This window comes from Pimephales promelas, chromosome 24, assembly GCF_988280905.1.
Source record: "Pimephales promelas chromosome 24, fPimPro1.hap1.1, whole genome shotgun sequence".
NCBI classification, from domain to species: Eukaryota; Metazoa; Chordata; class Actinopteri; order Cypriniformes; family Leuciscidae; genus Pimephales; species Pimephales promelas.
This window is the reverse complement of record NC_142792.1, coordinates 5,636,206-5,659,023: the sequence shown is the minus strand read 5'-3', so window position 1 is coordinate 5,659,023 and position 22,818 is coordinate 5,636,206. Positions and strand designations below refer to the sequence as shown.

Sequence of the window (22,818 nt, the reverse complement as noted above, 5' to 3'; positions counted from 1 at the left end):
TTACAGTCTCATCAGAAGGTGCTTGACGGTCTCGTTTGCAGAATCTGGATCTAGACCCAAATCCTGAAGCACAACTTGCTTCTGAAAGTCCTGCAAATGAAAAGTGAGATGCATTAATATCTGATATGATACATTGTGAGCTTCCTGAACTTTTATTGACCATTTTCTCCTTTTGCCAATGGTGTTTTTCATTTAAACATGAAATTGGAATAATATGTTCTGAAATTTTCATGAGCATTTTTTGGTGTCTGTAGATGTAATCTGTGCCTGTCTATTGCTGCGAGTCAGGTAGGTATGGTATTGGTTAGCATAGCTTGCATTAGATACGTTCAACATCTGGTCACGTTCAGTCATACTTCTTTTGGGCCTCACGTGTACATGGGAATGGTAGTGTTTCTGTGTGTGTGTGTTGGTCAAACCTCACCCTAAATTCCCGTAGCCGGTCTAGTTTTGCACGGATGGTCTTGCGTTGGACAGTCAGCTCGGCCACATGACTTTTCCACTGCTCTTCTTTCTCCTTTCACAGACACAAATACACAGCATGTTCATAGTTCTTGAGAGGGTCAGAAATGGTGAAGGCAGGATTCTAATACTGGGTTCATTGAGGGGCATGCAGCTTTGTAATAATATTAGGCTGTTATGAAACCATTCATTTTGATAATAACATTAAGGGGCTATATTTATGTTGTATGTTCCTTTCAAACTCTTCAGTCTACTTATAATGTTAGTCAAGGAATCTTTTACCAAATTTAGCCTTACGTAACTTTTTCCATCCTCTTTGTCTCTAATAAATAAACTGCCTGTTTGTACTTTGTTCCTTATGTTCAATTAAACATCAAAATATGAGATAAATATCTTATAAAATATGAGGGAAGAAAAAAACATTAAACTTGGTCAAGGTATTTATCTGACAAATTACACTGTAAAAAATATTTTCATGATTTGTAATCACAACATTTTTTCTTTTGTCAAATCAACTTAGATATTTTATGTAGTTCAGATAACTTAATATTTCCTTTAATCTCCTTCATTGTATTAACTCATTTTTTCCATTTCAATGAACTTAAAATTTTAAGGCAACCAGGTTACTTTTTTTTTTAAAGTTAAACCAACAACATTTCTTTACAGGTATGCAAAAAAAAGCTCACATCAGGAAAAAGCATACATTGACTACAACATAATCAGTTGTTAACATTTCATTGCTTCAAACTTTTTTTGTATCGCTGCCCAGTAAAAAAAATGCCTCATTGCATTATCAAATAAAACAATCGACTCGCAACAATGCAATATGCTTACAAAATCTTTAACAAATTCTTAGTATTCAAACAAAGGACGAAAATGTCAATTTTCTAAAGCAAAACATCACTTTTGGCCACTGCTTTACTTTTAAGACAATATTCAAATGACCTCCTTTATGATTGGCTAATCTCTTCGCATGTAAATACTTTAATCGTAATCAGAATGTTCCAAGTTGCTTGATACTGATGATTAGGCATTAAAATGTTCATCTGACTTCTTATAGCTTAGAAACAAGCCTGTGTGTCCGCGGGCCGATGCAGTGAGGTAGACCCTGATGTAGGGCTGAAGGAATGAGGCTAGGCCTGACTTTGACCTATAGCTTCAGCCAGATCTTCTGTGGGTGCTACTTCCCGTCTCTAATGTGATAATATAGGCAAGGCAGCAAACGCATATGGAAGACGTTGAAACACATTGCCTTCTATTCAAACTAATAAGAGAAATAAAACAAGCTGAAACACCTCTTGCCTCAGAGGATTGAAACAGTCACAGGCTGTTCTCTACTAGTAACACACACACGGAGGGTGAGGTTATCCGTTGGGATCTGAGTTTCGGGGGATGTAGATTATGAATGACAACAGGATCAAATAGTACGCACATGGGAAACAAAAGTAAGTACTTCTTCCCTGACCCTTCTGTACATTAATCAGACGACGGACACGCTGCAAACCTGAAAACTCCCCGGGAGACTCAGAGCAGCTGGAGAGGAAGGAAGTGAGAGCGGTGGACTGTCTGTGTGTAGCCGTTAGATATTAGAAAGACAGAACTCAAGGCAATTCCACCGACTTGACTCAGAGAGTCTTTTTTTTTTTTAACTTCATCCCATTGGGGTTTCTTCCTAAGCGAGCGTGGAGTTACAAAAAGGCGTTGCAGGAATTCCTCAAGCTGTTGAATTTATGACAACGGCCAAGTGGACAACAACAACATGACTGTCCTTCAGTGACCTCACACTTGGCTGTTAGACTTGGACTTTACTGGCAGCAGACCCTACGCAGCTGGGGGCTTCATCAACTTACACAAACACAGTCCCCGAGCGTCCTGCACAACAGCTACACGGTAGCATGAGCTTTCTGTTGAATCTTGCATGCACAATTTTAGTTTCACGCCCACAGACCGTTCTCTCACGGATTGTTTGCATACACATGCAAACCTATGTAAAATCACAAGCTTGGGGTGCATATAGGTTATCACCATTTCTTAAAGGGTTATAGACCTTTTTCACACAGTTATATTTTAATGTTTAAAAATGTACATTTATAACATATTTATTAGTGTTGCTAATACAACAGCTGACATTTTTCTCTCTTATGGCAAATGTAAAAAACAATTCGGAATATTTTAAAGAAATGCTATTGTGGCTTCTTTCTTTCGCTATTGGCAAATGGGACAGCAAATATTTTTTGTAGCTTGTTTCCGATCATCATGAGGACTTTGATGACTTCCGGGGCAGAACCCCGGAAAAGTGAAAAGGGTCCATAGGTTAATATTATAAAAATTTTGAGGGGAAAAAAAAACATTTTAGTATTTTTCAAAGTTCACAAGGTTTGTGGCTTCAGGTTTTAAAAAAATATTCAAAGTTTTTGATGTTTACTGTACATTTATTAATTCAGCATACAAGTTAAATCAAAAGTGATTTAGATTATAAGCAATTTGTAATAAGAACATTAATATTTGCAGTGACTAATTCCAATTATAAGCTTTGTTTGTGATTTAAATTTTAAATTTGTGTCACATACAGTGGCCAAATCTATGTCCAACCTAGGAAAATTGACTTCTTCACCCTGTATTTAAATATTACTAAAATGTGTTATACCAAAATAAAACCCTTAGCTGTAGTTTGACTCTTATTTAAAAATATATATCTCATATTTTGATGTTTTCATCATTAAAAGCCAATATTACCTCCCGACCTCTCTTTAGCTCACCAGTAGCAAAGTAAATATTGACACGCCAAGCTGTATATTTTGCTTTGTGTTCCTGTCAGAAATAATCTGTATTAGTTTTGGATGGACAGCAATTGGACACTTTTCACAGATTTCTCCCAATGTTTTCAGTTTAAATGTTCCTGGTCGCCAAGTTTTTTTTTTTTTTTGCACACAGACTATTTTTAGTGGAATTATCTATTTACCCCACTCCTAAATGCTAGATAGAAACAAACCATACTGTAGATGATTTTTTGACATGCCAGTCAGAAGGTTATCAGCCAGAAAAAGTGGATTAAGGCAGACCAGACTCCACCTGCGCAGACTACCAAAGTCCTGTTTTTTTAAAATACTTTTACAGCAGAAAATTATTGCATTGGTGTGTTTATCTGGGTAACCTGGCCTTACAATACAAAGGTCATTGCATGTGCAACCAAAGTTAGGAACAATGCAGACAACGAAATCAAGCTCAATTAGCCTGACAATGCAATTCTGCCGAAGCAGGTCTGTCATCTCTGGACATACTCAGGCTGCAGATGATGGACACAGATATAATCAGTGTTATCACTGCAGACTGCAGTGACTTTTTGACATTGGTCTACATACCTTCTGCCGTTCCTCTATCTCACGTTGCTTTTCTTGTTCCAGCCGCTCTCTCTCCAGTCCACGGCGGATCTAGCAGAACAGAGAAAAACGTAAGAATCGATGTGTTTATAGTGTGGAGGTTTGAGAGAAGAAAACAAGTTTTCGTTTACCCTATCTTCTTGCTTTTCCTGACACTCGCTCTCCTGACATGTGTTCTCCAGACTCTTATCCTGCTTCCCAAGACTGTTTAAAAAAGTGTAGTCTTCCTCCTTACAAAGATCTCGCATGCACTGTGGATAGTAAAAAGATGCACATGATGAGATATTAATTTAGCTTTTTATTTTATGTTTTTATGTTATTTATGCCCAGCTGGTCACAGGCTATTAAATTAGTCTGATCTCAGACCAAACATGCATGAAAAAGTTGAAAACCTTAGACATGGGAATTTGAGAAAATCTGTTCGCATGAGCCATCCTAAAAAAAAAAAAAAAAAGTAGAAAAGACACGTTTTTACATTTGTTACAACCATAAGTACATTTTCACTGTGTTTTAACACAACTACTGCACATACATACAGTATAGTATACCTCCTGTCTCCAATCATATAGCTGCATAATTTTTGTCAAATTCAATATCTCGGCCAGCTCACCTGGACTGGAGTTGTCTCTTTGCGCTCTCCTTTCGTTTGCTTTCCTCTCCTTTTGTAAACCTCATACAAATGGTAATAATATACAGTGACGACGTGCAAAAGACATCATAGTTATTTCTGCACAAGGCTGCTAAAAAAAACACTGTGGTGCTAATAAAATTGTCCTTTCACTTTTGATTAATTGAATTTTCCCATGTCAATATGTTTCCTTCGCACTTCTGAATGAGGTTTCTGATCGTACAGATCGACAATCAGCTTCCCTGTCTCAGAACGTAATGTAGAAACCACAAGCCTGATCACGGGTCAGTATAAATGAACAGCACCTTCGAACAAATGCAATCCGCCTGCAGAAAAACACAGAGGTCAGAGTTGATTTCAGTGATGTCATTGGATCTTTTGGAATGCATAGGCTTCAAAACATGATTTGGTGGAGATGTGTTTGCGTGACACATAGGCACTTTAGCAGAAACCAGAGACGTGATGAGCAAACTGAACTAAGAATATAGATCATATGAACTTGTTCGTTGTGGGAAAACATGTATAGGTTGTAGATTTCGGCCGGAGGAAAGGTATTTGGATTGTTTTACCACTTTTAACGTTACAGTTTTCAGATGTGCCGTGGTTTAGGTGTGAAGGTCAAGGGTTGAAACATCACTTTGACAATAATTTAAGATCTGATACAAGTTATTGCCAGAGTGTTTATTAATTTAAAGTATTTGGATACTTATAGTTTTGGATCGTTCATTGTATGGACAAAAACAGTTCTTCTTTTATATTCTACAGAAGTCTGTCATACAACTTTGAATCTTGTGATTTTTGTGTGAATTATGCCTTGAAGTCACACTTAAAAATGTATGAAAGTTATGAAATACAAAAAAGGTAACAGACAGAACAAGCTCACTCGTCACATACAGACGTCTGTTTTTAACTTAAACTGTAGATTACGTTTTTTAGTATTGACACTGATTTTTAAATGTTATTTAAGGTTATGAGATATTAATTAATACATCCATCAAAACAACAGTTGATTAAAAAAAAGTGAAGTTGCTCCTGCAGATTTGAACTCAAAATGTGCCTTGTTTTGTTATCTAATGCAATGACATTCCCGTATTGTAAAGAAAGTGTGACTTAAGTGTCCAAATGGTCAAATAAGGTCATTGTACCCTATATTGACAGCTGGTTAGTGCACTAATATGGACATGTAAGGGACACTGAACGCTGGCATTTTTTATCCTTTCACCTCATTTAACTCTTTTCAGCAGTGATTTTTCAAGTTCACTCCGTCTCAGGCTTTGCTCTTAAGAACACACCGCAAGAGGATTATATGCTAATTAACCATGGCCCAGAGCTATTTTCTTCCTGTGGGTTCTGGCAAACGAATTTATTTATAGGTCACTGAAGGTTGTTTAGTCCAATGCTCCTTCCCCGTGGTTTTAAAGAGACCATCCATGTTTGATTAGAAACACACAGATCATCTCAAAATTCAAGGCTGGGAAACATTATCAGGTTCTTTTCTGGTCATTTGTGAATGATTGATTGAGATGTGTGAAACCCTACAGATGACAATAATCATAGATTCCCAAAAGGACATAATTAGCAGGAAGATTAAAAAAAAAACTTTATTCAGACAAATCTCACACAGACTGCCCTCGCAGCGAAAAGAGGATGGTGTAGGCCAGATAAACAGCACTCCTTCAAGTATCAGCACGAGAAAGACATTTTGAGAGACATTACCATTCTGGGAAAGTCTCTCTCTCGAAAATAAAAAATAAAATAACATAAAAAAAAATACAAATAATGGGTATTGGGTACAGCCAATAAAAACTACTTCACTAAACAGACAAGTCTTTCCTCTTTACTAAAATAGGGACTACTTTCTGAATTTAGACACAGCGGAGATAATTGTCTGAATATTATTAAGAAGCATGAAGTCCTTAAATAGAGTTCGGAGTGTTTTGGCACAGTTTCCTTTTCAGCATAAAAGAGTTATCCAAGGGTATCAGCAATGGCCGTTGGTCCATTATAAGGTCGGTTGTAGTGGTTTAAAGCAGCAAGAATCCTACACAGTATGCATGACACCAGCAGGGCTTTTCAAGACAGCATCAAATACATAGGAATGTTTCAGTGAAAGTCATCCAAGACTGAGCAAAGATAAAATAGTTTAGGGATCCTCATGTTCCAGTGTAATAATGAGTGTTACAGGAAAGGCAATGCATTTGGACAACTGTGTGGGCCATTCCCAGCAGTATCCTTGAAAGGTCCTGTGTTCAGCATTTTATCCTGTTTTTCCAAAGAGGGACGAACTGAAGCGGGACGTAATCAGCCGTGATATTGAATTCGAAAAAGGTGTGTTGTATCCTTGGTGGTTTGCGGTTCTGTTTCGAGTCTTCACACCCAATACAAGCACTGGATATCCGGTCACCAAGTGAAAAACAGTTCGATTTTAGTGCCTTTATCTATCCACCCTCTCATGAACCATGAAAATGCAATAAAACAAATTTTATATCAATCTTTTTATAGCCACATCATAATAAACGATTGCATGCTAATAAAGTTTTATGTTCGGACATGGAGGACAAAGTCTTGGCACTTCGCTTGATGTAGTAATGAGTTTGGACCACATTCTGGCTTATCTTGCTATGCTGATAGAGAAGTAAATATGTGTGGGTAACTAAAAATAACATCAATCCCACAAATGTTGGGTTCAATATGATGTTCCTAGGGGACACTCGGACAGTTCAGAGGTGACCTGAGTCACGTGTCACGAAGATAAGCCGCAGCTGCCTGGCTTTTAAAATGCTCTTCGTATGACCCCAAACGTGCTGTCTATATGCCTCTCATGCTTTGCTTTTCGTGTTGCCTTGGGTAAATCATATTTATTGTGGAGCGGAACAAAGCATGATCTACTCTGACGTATATTTAATCAATTTGATGGAGAGCTTACTCGAACATAATGCAGATAGCATAAAAATATCTTCACCTTAGTGTCTCACGACTATCGAGTGAGTAGGTCTCCTTATATAAAGGTACAGAAGGAAAACATGGCAGGCCTTTTTATAGCCGCAGCACACCGGTGAAATGCTTATCTCCTAAGATGAGTCTGACAAGAGGGAAACCCTCTTAAGGGGGAGATTACGTGTTCAAATCCCAGCTCTGCATGTATGTACAGCGTCTTATGGCAGCTTTACCTCTGTGTAAGACTACAGTGTCATTAGCAATGGCCCATTTAGATGTCCTTTTGTTTACATGCTGCTCTTGTGCATGCTGGCTTCGCTCTAAGTTTGTAGATCAGCAATTGATCAAAGTGGGTGATCGAAAAGAGGCTAAAAGTGCACTAAGCTTATTTCTGGTGGTCGTGGTGGTCACGCTAGACTCTGGCGGGCTGGGCGGGGCTTCTGATGAAGGATGTGGCCAGTGGGAGGAGTCTTTGCTCACCCATCTGCTGAAAAGCCTTTTTCAGCACTATACTAATTGTGTGCAGTAGTTTCATCATCCGACCCTTGCAGGTTAATATTTGGCTGCTTTCTTCCCCACTTTCCTACGGCTATGTCGGCATGTGCACAAAATGATGTCGTGAATATCACCTAAATACTTTCAGAAGGCCATCTAGAATCGATATACTGCCTAGATTGAATTTGTGAAAGACTAAACCATATTTTTATATCACTTTTTGGGATATCTATAAATATTTGACTAGAATTGTGACTAATATTCCAGTTGTTAGTGGCATTTAGATTCTTTTCCATCATGTTTTCATGGTGTACAAAAATATTTCTTAGGTATTTCATGCAGTTTTGATACACATATACTGTATGTTTACATATTTTCATACAACATCCCGACTGTGGTTTGTTTTCCCGGATACGAAAAGGATATACTGACAGCCTGTTTCAGTAGAAAAACAGGTTTTCTTGAACAATACTGAAGTTAATATGATATTGAGTTATCTGCGTTTTCCATTGCAACTGTTCCCAAGGTCTAGTGGAGTGACGTGTCCTCTGACTCTGATACGCGAGCAAGGCACAATTCAGCATGCAATGCTCCTGTAGCTTAACGGCATTGCATGTTTTCGTAAGTCTCTCTCTCTCATTCTCTCTCTTTTTTTAAAAAGATTTTTCTTTGCAAACAGCTTAAATAAATAACAAGTATATTTAAACATTATACATAGACATGTATAAACTATATGCATTCCATATAACTTAAATAATAATTTATATTTATATATTTACAGGGAACAATAGAAAGACTGGGTTGAGTGGCTGCAGTGTTTTTCACGTCCTGCGGTGTTTGCGTGAGAGTGCGCAGACGCACGAGGTGTCTATCCGTATAAAGCGCCAACCCACCCAATTATTCTCCTGAGTGAGCGCGCGCACGTAAGACTGCGAGGTTTTGCACTGCGAGTTCCAGTGCTTCTCGTCAATCCCCCGACAGCTGCCCTTGGTGTGCTTGGCGGTCTCACATTTTGTCTCGTAAAAGTACTGGTTCATGTCTTTGCCTCCCGCATTGAAGTACTTTAAAACCTTGACCTGTCGTCCCTGAATGTCCACGGCCGTAGTCCTGTCAATCACCCACTGGCTCCTACTGTCACACACAGAGAACTCGGCCCTGTAGCTTTTGTGCTCGGCGTAGCGCTTCTGCCGTGTCTTGTTGCCGTCCAGGTTACTGACGAAGTCATTCGTTAGGTAGAGCGGCGGCGGTTGCAGCGGAGGCCTTTCGCTCAGGAACACGCGTGGCGAGTTGTAACGCTTGTGCTGACGCAGCAGCTCCGACGAGATGTCCGTCACGGGCTGATAGACAGTCGAGATGTATTTCTCCTTGTAGTCGGTCGCTGCGGTTGCGTTTACGGTGGGGGAAGGAAGCGCGTCGAGGGCGTCCTGCTTCGGTCGGCTGCGGCTGATGTCGGCCTGCAGGAGCTTTATGATGAGCGTGTTAATGGGGTCCTGCGTGGGCCGCTGCTTGTCCATCGTAGAGGCTGAGATACCGTAGAGGTACGCGAGGAACATCACGTACAGCAAGATGGACATCACTAGATTCACCTGTAAGATCTGTGAAGAAACGGGAGACGTTTTTGTAAGCACACACACTGAGCAAAACGGTTTCCTTATAGTAGCAAACAAAGGAATTAACTTTAGTTTGTTGGCCCTGTAACAACACTGAATTCTCATGAAGCTCATTGTTGACATGTTGGAAAAAGCGGTGGCACTTCACAGTTAATGGGTGTGTGCTGAAAGATGGCCTGCAGTGACATGAAGTTTGCTGGGCCTCCCTAATGGCATGTTTATTTGAGCGCATCCATTTGGCCCATTCTGTTTCATGACTAAGAGCAATAGTATGAAACAGAAACCACAAAATGCAAAACGCTTTATTTCAATGGTCCACTTTAGACATTCTACTAACTTTAAGTACTATATGGTATACTTTGCAACTATAAGTTACATGTCAACTAACTCTCATTAGAGACAGCCTGCTAACACTTTATTTTGATGCTCCGCCAACAAAAAGACCTATAACTGACTTTATAAAACGGTTAGTTCGAATCCTTGATTCTGATTGGTCAAGAGCTGTGCTTTATTCACGATAAAACACGGCTATGACCGTTTCACCCAACGGTTCTATTGATCGCTGCGCAACACTGCGGTTCTATGTTGTTTTTATTTGAGCTTTCATGCATTTTACGCATTGGAACGTTGTTGCTGTTCACGCTCAGGGACTATTTTTTCTAGCGGAAGGAAGGCTTTTAGGGATTTTACTTCAAAAAAGTTGCACTAATAGGTTGTTTTTTACTTTAATATTGTGTCGCAACCGTTTTATAAAAACAATAAGGTACTCGAGGCAAGTGCTGTATCGTGAATAATTAACGGCTGAAGGGGTTGCAGGCACTCAACGCCCTTCAGCCGTTACTTATTCACGATACAGCACAGCCTCTCATACCTTATTGCTTACATAAGTAACTTTACAAGTATGTCAACTTATTCTACTTACCTGAACCCTAACCTAACAGTCTACTAAGTGTTCTACAGTTTAACTAATACTGTAGAGAGCAAGTTGACACAGTTAAGAATTTACTTCTAGTTAGTAGAATAGTCTAAAATGGACCATCTAAATAAAGTGTAACCATATCATTGACTTGAGCCAACATTTTTTTTATAATGTTAACAAAGATGAATAAATACTGAAACAAATATATTGCTATTGTTAGTTTTTGCATGCACTAATATGACCTTATTGACAAGTTTTACCCCCCCCCCCCATTAAACAACTGTATTCAACACATTTGTGGCCTTTTTCCATATTGCATCAAGCAAGAAGGTCTGTCCTCTGTAAAGTGCAGATTCTCATGCTAAATAAGGAAAGACTTGTGGTCTCCCAAATAATGCTAACAATTACAGTTAATTGTCTTTCAATTTTCCTTTCAACAGTAAGCAAGCGGTAGGCCTTGCTTGGCAAGTATCAGATGCATTACTTTCCAAGTACAGTATGACATGGGTACCACCTCATTACTACAGCTAGACATCAGTACGACTATGCGTTCCTCCTCGGTTCTACCTGTATAACCAGACAGTGACTTGTTGCTTTCATGTATTGTTTGAAATGGACGTCTCCATTGTGTATTGGGATAAAACAAGAGAATGTGAGCCACAGCGCCCGCTGAAAGTTGTTAAATTGTAAGTGACACTAAACTACAGACTCAAGTGCAGTAACTGAAGACTAATGATGACACTGATACAGTGAGACACAGAGGTGATGCAGACAGTCAGCGGTTACAGCTGCTACATCAAAGGGCCATTTGGCAAGATGTTCAATGAAAATAAATATTAAGTGTGCTCCCTGATCCTTATGCTGCCCCGGGTACTTCTATATCTTTATACTGAACCACATGTCTTTCCATTGAAGAGCCGCAGGGTTTGGGAGGTCATGTCATGGGATGCTCAGTTTGTTACATAAACGATTGGTTTTAAATTAGACTTTGGTGACGACATGAAAACAAAGACTTTTTGTTCTCCAGGAATGTTTGTCTTATGTCATTTGACATTGCGTTTAGAAATTCACCTTAATATTTATGGAAAAATATCGAATTCGTCATTGCTCCATAGTGCAAGTTTCCAACCCATTGGTTGCGCATGCTTTCAGGTCTGACCTTTGCTGTTTGGCAGATCTCTTTAATGGACAGTACAACCATATGAGGGAGGGACCCATGGTGCTCAGAAGCGATTTTTAATCACTCTGTCCTCATTATCAGCCAATAAGCATCACTAATTTCACTTTTTGGCAGGGGTAATGCTTGCAATTACATGATGATTCAAAAAAGGGGCACGACAAAGTCACCTTACAGGCAGCGGCGCAGAAAATTACTTTCTGGATCTGTACTGGCTGGGTGAACATGACTTCTCCAAGAACTCAACAACTTTTCACAACATTCCAATCAACCAATCAGATTTGAGGGACAAGTTTATGACAGTTTATGTCAAGTTTAGGCTTACAACCAGTGTTAAGTGCTTCTACCGCTTCTCAGTGTTATTCATCTATCATTTCCCTCTGATTTTAGGGATAAGTTATGGTTAGGGGTAGGGATATGGTTAGGACAGGAATGTTGTTGAAATATGTTGACCCAGGAACATGTCTTGGAAAAGTCACGTTGCTGGAAGTTCACAACAATTCAACTTCAGGCCATTACTGAAGTTGTGATTGAATAATATTTAATCTTTAGTAAAGAATCTAGCAGGGCATCAGCTTAATTCCAGGGCGAGCTAATAAGCTAAATTCGATAAACCAAATCTAATTTTCATTTGTAGGAAAATAAGCTAAACACAAAGGGATACAATTTGCTCTAAATTCTCAGGCAGTAAGTCAAGAATCCAAATAAGGCCAAAAATACAAAAGCCCTGCGAGTATTATTTTACCATAACAGCTTCTTAAAAATGTACATAGGCCTGTGACTTTACGTATACAAAAAAATCCATGATGTGACGGACAGCATGTGACAATGAATGTGTTTTGATAATAGATTTCACGAGTTCACACTTGCATACAATTAAAGGCAGTAAAGTTTAATGCGTGTTTGGCGTGTTGTCTGGGCGAGGGCTCAAAGCTTGGAAATCGTCCCGAACCAAGAATACTCCCTCCGCACGTAAATGGTTAGGACTAGAAGAATGGCGAAGGGGGGGTGGAGGGATGCTGCTAAACTGTCAATGGATCGAGGTGAGACTGCTGAATCTATACACGTCATTGATCATTGATTGCTGTGTGCTCTCCACACGTGTTAATTATCTGAATATGCTCCTCCCGAACTTTGTTAATAAAACATCATTTGTTGTAATGTTTATATGCATTTGCAGTGAACTACTTCACAGCATCTCTCTGTGTAGCATTCCCATGTCCACTTTAATTGAGAACAGCAAACACTGAAATTTGCAATGCTTCGGCCTTGTCTACAAAATTTTCGTCCCATACCTCATAAAATCCATTGCCTCCGGGGAGAAGATCCTGGAATGAACGTCAATTACTCTTCCCATTTGGGCTCATTCAGGTGAACACAGGGTGGAAATTTACTTGGAACTCTGGACCAGGGTTGAACAGATAATCTTCTTCATCCTCTTAAGTGCGATCAAATGCTCGGCTATGTTTGTGTACGTCCAGTAAGCTTTTAAAAGGGTTCTTCTTCATTAAGCGGCAAAAATTGCCCATAATGAACAACTCAGTCACATTAAAGTCAACTGGCTTCTCTTAAAGCGTAATTTTTTAGCACAACAAATTATGTGATAGGAACTCATGCACTTGAATCTGTTTCAACCATTTTTGAAAAGATAATCCTTTGCATCCTCTTAACTGCTCTCAAATACTTAGCTGTGTTTCTTCATGTGCAGCAAACATTGTCAGAGACCTTCTGGGAAGCACAGCTAATGCGATCCCTCGCTAAACTACAGTTTAAGGTTTGATCCATGCAGAGGACTTTTCCAAAAGCTTTCCTCTAAAAACTCACATAAAAAAAATCTCTGACCCTTTAAAAAAAGTGACATATTTGTTTATGTGCTTTGCTCTGTCATAAATGCAGGAAGTTCTCGTCTCACAGGAGCACAGATGTGCATTTATGCCTCTCCCTGGATGAACAGCAGCTTAAACAATCTTCTTCAGGAAGGTGCCAAAAAAAAAAAAGAAGTTTGGTAAGGGGAGATGGCGCTTTTTTTTGCTTTCTTCAAACATCACAAATGAGCTACGCTTCTCAATTTCAATGCAAAAAGTTGCAGTAGGATGTGCTAATGCACCTATAGCGTAGCTCACATTCATTTAATGTAAATCTCCATGTTAGCCATTTATCAGGCATTCGCTTTAGCCATTTCACTACTACATATTTTACCATAAATATGCTGCTTTTTTGTTTTTCAATGAATCCGTTTACAGCATACAACGACTCTAAAAAGCACAAAACATAATAATAGCACCACAGTATTTTCTAAGTCTTCTTAAGTCATATAATAGCTGTCTGAGGAACTGACTTTTTGCTGTTGAGAAAGATCATTAAGAGCTGGATAGAAAAGTTCCCAATTTTGCTTTGTGCTTTATATGTGCTTTATATAAACTATTGTGCGCAAGGATTCCTGAAAAAATATTGTTAATTTTGAGTTAATAACAGAAACTGCTAGTTTTAGGTGAATTTTTCCTTTAAAGTAAATTTTTTTGTTTTCTGCCAACACTATATTTTGTCACATTATGATATAAAATATGCTCTTCCTCTAAGAGTAATTCTGTAAAATGTTAACAAATTTAGAGCTGTTTTCTAAGTGATTTTATTGGACATATGGTTATAGTTAATGCGCGATACTAGAAGTTATAAGACATTTTGATAAAATAATAGTTATGCTGTCACAAAGCTCTAAAGGATATTTAGGGGAGGTTACAACTTTGTTCATTTTTAAACGGATGAAATAAAGCAAAGACAAACTCACTAAAGTGCCCAAACTCTCAGTGGGCCTTAATCAATCCCCTGTGGTGAAAATCAAACCTTTAAATGTTGTTTATGTCTCTGTGGTGCTTTTAAGACAAACCATGTGCAAATTCAGAAGTCAACACCATTGCTGAGTATATTTTCTCCTTAAAGCTGTAATGAATCAAAGAGAGCCTCAAAAATGCGGTTTGAAATCGCTGGTCTTTCTGAGAGTCAAAAACTAGCCTACCTTGTAACCAATCACGTCAACGAGTGATCGTCAATGTGGGTGGGGGAAGGGCTTATTTGCGTATTCATAGAACCTCGTAAACTAATATGTTTACATTCAAGCTATTGTAAGGCATGAAGATTTATTTTCGAGGGGGAAAAGTAAAAAAGAAATGTAATTTTGGTGATCAAAGATGCGATATACAATTACTGACTATGGGGGGGACTTTAATACAATAAAAGTGGGGGGGTTGGGGCATCAAGAGGCCTCAGTACAGTTCATGCACAAACAGAATGTAAGCTAAGTTACTAAGTTAAGATTTTAAGTGGTGAATGATTTCCACTGAGTTCCACATACAACCTCCAAGCCAAACCACACCAGACTGTTTTAAATGCCTGGAATGACACTGTAAGTGACACATGTGATTGACCTAGTCAGCTGATAGGGCAGTTAAAGGACTCTAGGGTGCTTAATTCAGATTGCCCAAATTTGTTGACGTTAGGTCTGAGAAGGGAGAAGCTGTCTGCGTACTTCAAATAATTAAGAAAAGTCCAAGACAAGATAAGACTTTTCACTCGCCATCAAGTTCGAAACACAAATTGCAATGATGCGCTCTTGGGCACGTACTCTACAATTTCACCCACTAAGGTGTTTTTACATTTTTGCTAAGACTGAATTGTTGGCCAGTTAGCACCACATATGGCACGTCTATGGGCTATACAAATTATGCAATAAACAACGCATTCAGCATATTTGAATTGATTTTATGTCGGGTTGGGACAGAATCAAGAATTGCTCTAGGAGTGGACTGATCTTCAGCAGATCAGAGGGATATTGTTCTTAAATCACCCTGGGCCCTGTTTACTCTAGTACAGCTCCCCCGCTGCTAAAATTGATGCGTTGTAGGCGATAGATAACAACCCAACAACCTCCTTAACTAAATGCGTCACAAGTGACCATTGTTTAAAAGCTCACAAGTCTATAGCCTCAGAAGTAAATTACCTCAGAAAACGAAATCAAGAAATTCCTTTCATTTACACACAACTGGCTCTCACACAAACTGTCCTGCACAATCAGTTTGATCTGAATAAAAAGGAATAGCTTTTTATATAACCTGAGTCTTGTGATTTCAAGGCATGAACCTTTTCTATATTGGTAGTAGATTCTCTCTTCATTGGAAAACAAAGGTCCTGCTGGCTATCTAGACAATATTTCATAATGACATAATAATATCAAACTACATAAAGCGGCACTCTCAGTGAACTCTAATTCCAGGACATGCGAGCATTAGGCGTCAAAATCTGGTCCTTGATCTCCTTTAACTGGTTTAGGACACTCGATGCACAGCTCTGCACTTGCCTCAGGATTATTAATCCACATAAACACTTGTGGTTTCCTTGATTCTAGAGTCATTCCAAAAGGTCAGTTGAGGTCTGAATACTTAGTTTGACTCTGCTCAGAAGACTTTTCCTCCCGCCAAGATGCGATAACAACGAAAAATAATTTGCATTCATATTTGTTATACCACATAATTCATTATTTTCGATTACAGTTGAAGTTCAAACCTAGTTGTGCATCTACAGAGCAGCATGTCCATGTATGACAGGTGTTAACCTCTCACAGCACTGTGTCAGTGGCCTCGACATCGGGGCTTCTTCACCACCTACGCACATCATCTAAGACTGGCCAAGGAGGCTTACAACTCCCTGAGCTTTTAACTCCTAGAGGATTGGCCTGAGATTAGCAACTGCCTTCACACCACCCAATGCACCATTTAATACAGCGTTCAGCCCGGCACACGGCATACCACAGTCTAGATAACGGAGATATAATGGAGTTGCACGCTCAACAACATTCACAGGACTATTTTAGCATGCATTGATGAATCCGCACATCCTGATTTTGCAGAGTTAGACACATTCCCGAGTCAACATATTTGGTTGATCCTTGAACAACATTTGTCCAAACATGTAAGGATTCCAATATCCTAAATCTAAAGCTAAATGCCTACTCCATAGGACTGTAGTATTCAAAGTATATCAGTATCTGTTAGCTCAGGTCAACGATTTACTGTAGATTGTCTAGCCCTTCTGTAGTTGGAGACATGGGCCTTGCATATGCTCAAGGTCTAAAGCGCATTTCAATCCCAGGCTTGACAGAAAATAAGACCCTAAACATTAGAAACTGGCTGTTCTTTATGAATGTATTGTATTTTGACGGATACAGAAGAAAATTAATATTTGTTGTAAATATGTCAATCTTTAGTAAATATGTCAATGGTTAGGTCTAGTGGAAAAAACAGTTATCCCTAAAATCAGAATCAGAGTCATCTAACCCTTGTTCTAAGCTTAAATTAGACATAAACTTTAAATTTTTCCCTCAAATCTGATTGGTTGATTGGAATGTTGTTGACCAAAGATGTTGATCTAGGAACATATTGCACTTTGTGAAAGCAGGTAATGCAACTAATCTGCTCAATGACCAGTTTGCAATGACATATTTACAACAAATATTCATTTTCTGCGATATCCGTAAAAATACAATACATTCCGAAAGAATAGCCAGTTTCTCATCTTATTTTCTGTCAGACTGGGATTGAAATCATGAAATGTGCTTTAGACCTTGAGCATATGTAAGGGCCATGTATCCAACTAGAGAAGAGCAAGACAATCTACAGTGAATCGTTGACCTGAGCTATGACAGATACTGATATACTTTAAATACTTCAGTCATATGGAGTAGGCATTTAGCTTTTGAAAGAAACTGAATCAAAGAGTTTTTTTGTTTTCCAGTTTTCCATGTTTGGCGATTGTTTGAATTCGAAACATGTGCATACATTCGACTGGAGAAATACTACCGACTAGAATAATTACAATGAAAAGGAGAATACAATATAAAAAAGGTAAAGGACACTTTAAAGTGGCTGCTCTCAAAGCAACACATTGCACATTGAAAGCATATTGCAAAATGACATGCTATCCCATGCATATTATGGTATAAATCCAGAGGACATGACACTATGACCGTACATATTTCTAATGTGTTTCAGAAGAGCTACCCAAGTTGATGGACTCAGGATGGCTTAGGAGGCAGCGTGCCAGCGGAAGAAATCCACCCAGGATTTTCAAAGAAGAGCGTCTAAACCCTAATGCTTTCCAATTGCCTCCAGATGTTCCCCTAAAAGAGCGAATAGACCCCCTTGTATGGACACCATCTCTGACAGCACCCTGCACTAACTTACATCTGGCTTCATGCTGAGCTCGCACACATCTCGGGTTAGTTCTGAATGGCTGTGAGATGTAAGACATGACCTGCAGTGTTTGAATACACATCTTGCAATCAAGAAAATGTCCCCAGATGCACGCTAACTTCACACATTACGTTCAGAAGACAAACATTTCAACTGTTATGATTTATTGCCGGGTTTTTGTCGAAGGTTTTCAGACACACAATATTGAAAGCTAGACAAGCTATGTAAACTGTCAGCTCAGAGTACTAACAGACAAGCACTCCAGTTCACATTTAGCATGTCTTATGAAGCATGCTAGCTCATGTCATGTTGTCAAAAGTTCGGCGCCTCATGATGGAGTTGTTCAGTGTAAGGGATGCATTGCAGCTGTTTGGCCTTCATGGCAGCTGGTGTCAACACCTCCCTAAACACAGATCTTTCAGTCGGCACGTGTTTCTGGTAAGTTCTGATAATCGGCCAGCGCACTGAAGGGTATATTTTATGACAAGTGTACGTTAATAAAAAAAATGTGCATGTCAAATTTGTTGGCACTATTAGAGGGTTTACGACTAAATTCCTTAAGATTTAAGACTTGGAAGTTATAGTTTCCATCTTGATCTCACAAGCAGACTTTAACAGATTTTTGTCGAAACTGGGGATGAAATATTTTCCCGAAACCAGCCATGAATACAAGCCTATTTTAATTGCTAATGAAAAATACAACAACATCAAAGTCAGGTGTCTTGGTGCCATAAAACACAACTCAGACTATTAACGCGAAGTCTGGGAGTTATTAGCGATTAGCCTGGATTTTATACTAAAATAAACACAAAACTTGCTCTCTGTTTGACACGACAATGCCAAACACAACAGTTGGAGTAATTAACACATCTTGGGGTTTGTAACATGATCATGTTAGATGGTTGTTTTGATGTAATGTGATAGACGGGTGTTTGGCAGCTGACAGCAACACTTTGTCAAGGGTACAAACTACAAAAGGTGTAGCTACTTCCACTAAACAGGATTGATATATCTACCGTGGCTTCATGTTTAATGCATCTCACCTCATGACACTTGCAGAACACATGCTAGAAGCCTTTTGGAAAAACTGATGTATTCTGGGCATGTTCAGGCACACTTAAGACAAGTCAAAAAAGTTGTATTTTCTCTTTTTTTTAAGGAAAAAATGGGTCTCAAGTATTTTTAGTTTCTATTTTAAAGTTTAGACAAACACATGTTGGATTTCCATGTTTTATGGGAAATTTCCATAGACATAATGATTATTTTTATACTGTACAAAATGTATATTCTATCCCTTGACCTTAAGCCTACCGATCACAGAAAACTTTCTGCATTTTTACTTTTTCAAAAAAACGTCACTTAGTATAATTTATGATCGGTTTTCCTCACAGGGACAAGGATTGCTATCGTTGTGGGATGTTTTGTCCCCATAACGTAGGGTTTACCTGAAGCACACACACGACAAATTAAATTAGCTCCTGACTACAATATCAAAAATATTTTTTTTAAATATCGGCAATAACCAATTTTTTGAGGGGTGTGTGGTTATAAAATGTCTAGAAGTCAACCACAGAGTATCAAATACCATCTTTACCACAACATGTGCTGAACATTTCTGGTAAAATTGACTATTTATTGTATTTTATTGGTAACAGTAATGGTTCATTTGTCTGGAGCAATATCTTGCTTGCGATTTAAGATGCTACTGTACAAACCTCTGTAGGTCATTCTCTCTAATGCCTCTATTCATAAAACGGTAATATTAACAGCCACATGTGGAAATGCTCAACCAAATTCTGCTAGTTTTCCTTGCCAAAACAGCATTTGCAGTTCTAGCTGGAATACTGCAAGCAAAAGCATAAGAATTAAAGTATTAGATTACCCAGCATGCCATGCTTCCATGTTCTGCCACACAATATCCAAGCTGCATGCTGATAAGGCAAACGTGACAGAAAAGAATGGAAATGCGATTGCAAGTTCGGTGCAAATAAGCTGTGTAATTTATTGATGCACTATCGCTAGCTCTAACCATGTAGGTTTTGTTTTCAATATGCAAAATGAAGAGTTACTAAGAAAATTAAGAGTTACTGGTCCATTTCTTTGAACCTGGCCTTGATAAATGATGTATTTAGGCCTGGCTGCCATCTGTCATTTCGATGATAGGTTGGTCGGTGCAATGAACTGACAGCTCGGACTCTGTAACCTGCTAGCGTAGCATGCTTTCTCAAATATGAAACCAGCTAGGACAAGTTTATCAAGATGAAAAATATAATTTAAATTAATAATGACAAATGACCATCTGTCTGCACTATTTGGCATACATAAGGTATTCTATAATGAGACAATCCATATATGGTCAACATTGTGAATTTCCCACAGTTTAAACTTAGTTACCAACAACAACAAAAATATTTTGGGTATGAGAGACCCGTGATAAAGTTGATGAGACTCCTTGATGGCCAGCCAACATTTTTTGCCGTTCCCATTTTACAGTGACAGAGAGCTACCCATAAAAAAGGATATGCTGCAACTGGCCCCGAACATTGACTGTATCCACAGTTTTTGGAGCCCACTATGCAGTTGAACTCAAACCACAAGCCTGAAGTGTTTCAAGGCCGCAATAATGGAAGAGATCACATAAGTGAATTTTTTTATCCTGTTAGCTAGTTTATTGTGTCCAAACTGTTTTATTAACCTTGCCTAAATAAGGTATTTATTTGCATGTGCTTAATGGTGGAATTGGAAACTTTGCATTTATACTTTATTAAAAAAATCTGTAAAAAATTGTGCAAAATGTATTACCTTTGCCAATGACTTAACACTAGAGAAAACACTGAATCCTCAAATAGTGCCAAGAGTTCACTGCAACCATGCAATGTTTCTATTGACATATTCACCCATACATTTAAGTTATTTGCATTAACCCTTTAGCCTCCTCATCAGTGGTGCCTTGTGTCAAATCCTTTATTTGACAGATGCCTGTTTCAGGTGCATGCCTGCACAAGACTTCCCTTGACACACACAGTAGGGAAACATAAGCAGAAACACACAAGGCTGGAGGAAACACTATCAAATACACTAATGGGGAGGGGAAAATATTGAGGAACAGGAAGAGTAATAACTTGAACTCACAGAAAAACCTGAAGGGCTTCGAGAGCACTGGCCAATAGCATCTCCAGCACAGATTTATATGGATTATCTATTTTAGGGATTGTCTGCCAATCTCAGCCAGCTCTCGGAGGAAAGACGAAATAGCAAAGTGTTTCTTAGGCACACTTAAGTCAATTTTAAAGTTTTGAAGTCTGACATTTAAGTTATTTTAAAGCACCTTTTTTTCTTCAAATTAGTGCATCTGAACCTTTATATAGGCTATATAAGTTCCATCATACAGATACATAGCTTTCACATTAATTTACAGTTTGAAGACTTAAATAATCGTATTTAAATGGAAAAAAAAGTTTTCTTGGTAATCCATTTATCCATTGTTTTGTGCGTAAAGTGAAGAACACTCAGTGAAAGGTAAAAAGTGAATTTGCCCGTACTGGTTTTCAGTTCAGCCCGAGGCGCATAGCAGGTCAAATTCTTCCTAAATACGGTAGGCTACACAAATGCGCTGCAAGTTCCAAAGACACGTTCGGAACATTCCAAATTACGCAGTTGTTTTTCTAGAAAACAAGTTGTTTGAAAAGCACAACTTTTTCCAGTGGCAAATCGCAAAGAACCGTCCTGCAGAACAAGCGCAAATGCGCTACCGTGCCAGGAGCTTTCCAGATTTCCACCAAAAGATACATGGAAACAGTTTGTGCAAAGAAACTTTGAAAGGATACATACCGTAATAAAGGTAACCATAGCATCGGTGAGGAAATATTCAGCAGTTCCGACATGAAGGTAATGAGTTTATAACGAATCCTTTTCGAAAGTTTCCAGATAGAAAGCGCGCGGTGCGTGCTGAGAGTCTCACTGGCGAGTGCAGTGCGCAGATCTCTCTCTCTCTTTCCCTCCCTCTCTCTCCCTCCCTCTTTTATCTCAACAAGCATAATCTTCTACTCTCCTGTGCACATCCAGCACGGACAGATGGCTTTAGGGTTTCTGTGCTTAGTCTAAAGTGATGCTGTTCTCATTAGTCAATCATGCATCATCGGTAACTCAAATAACTTTCATTTTATTAGTAGGCTAATATTAACAATCATTTTAAGTAGCCTAATGCCCAGTTACGCATTGAATGTAAATGAATTGCTCTGACCGAAATTAACGCTTTGAAATGACTTTAATTTATATTAATTTTGAATTATCGTGAACTACTGCTCTGCATTTTATGTTTTGTGATGAAGACTGCGATGAAAATTTCTTATAGGGGAAAAAAGTTCATCAGACCTTTGTAGATCTTCAGTGTGTGAAAGACATTTGGCAAAACAAGTTAGAGTAACTTATTATAGGTTTGATTCACACTTGTTTGGCAACAAAAGAAACTTTCGACGAATAAAAAGAAATCGGATACTTTCTCATCTACTCGAATTATGATATAAAAAGTATTCCAAAAATCCAAATAACTAAGTATGGCAGCCAACTAAGAAAAAAAAAAGTGTTGAAAAATGAATGCACAGTTTGAGCTCACAAGCATTAAGCGTGACTCAGCCAAGGGCTCTCACAGTTGAAACTGTGCATATTCAGAGTAGACTGAGAATACAAATGATTTTATAATGGGCAGGGACAGGAAACACTCATAATCTCTATAATCCACTGTTTTCTTCTGTTAGTCGATGCTTTGTTGGATATGTTTGTGTAGAACGACTTCTTGAGGTTTTTAAGCATTACAGTGATGATATACAAGGATATTGATGTATCCAATAAAGCATGTTGCCCTTGCAGAGCAAAAAAAAAACATCAGGACAACATGGAAAAATAAAAGACAATTAAGGCATTTATGTCTTTCTTATGTCCTATCATTTTCATCTTTCTTTTGTT

The 22,818-nt window shown here is 38.6% G+C and overlaps 2 protein-coding genes across 2 annotated transcripts; both read right to left on the bottom strand.

The window, feature by feature from the left end:
• LOC120476669 (uncharacterized) lies at positions 1-4,523 on the bottom strand. Its single transcript, XM_039667848.2, has 6 exons — positions 4,453-4,523; positions 4,235-4,277; positions 3,974-4,093; positions 3,825-3,893; positions 425-517; positions 1-90 (listed from the first exon to the last, which is right to left on the bottom strand). Exons 1-6 carry the CDS (start codon positions 4,515-4,517, stop codon positions 1-3), a joined length of 480 nt encoding a protein of 159 aa, XP_039523782.2. The 5' UTR covers positions 4,518-4,523.
• Positions 4,524-6,045: 1,522 nt separating this feature from the next.
• On the bottom strand, positions 6,046-21,805 carry ntf3 (neurotrophin 3). Its single transcript, XM_039667819.2, has 2 exons — positions 21,685-21,805; positions 6,046-9,497 (listed from the first exon to the last, which is right to left on the bottom strand). Exons 1-2 carry the CDS (start codon positions 21,700-21,702, stop codon positions 8,724-8,726), a joined length of 792 nt encoding a protein of 263 aa, XP_039523753.1. The 5' UTR covers positions 21,703-21,805; the 3' UTR covers positions 6,046-8,723.
• Positions 21,806-22,818: the final 1,013 nt, after the last annotated feature.

Coding starts and splice junctions, on each gene's coding strand:
- LOC120476669 (XM_039667848.2), bottom strand. CDS start 4,517: ATGAGGTTTACAAAAGGAGAGGAAAGCAAACGAAAGGAGAGCGCAAAG. Junction 4,094..4,234: donor CTCAAATTCCCATGTCTAAG/GTTTTCAACTTT, acceptor TACTATCCACAG/TGCATGCGAGATCTTTGTAA. Junction 518..3,824: donor AGATAGAGGAACGGCAGAAG/GTATGTAGACCA, acceptor TGTCTGTGAAAG/GAGAAAGAAGAGCAGTGGAA.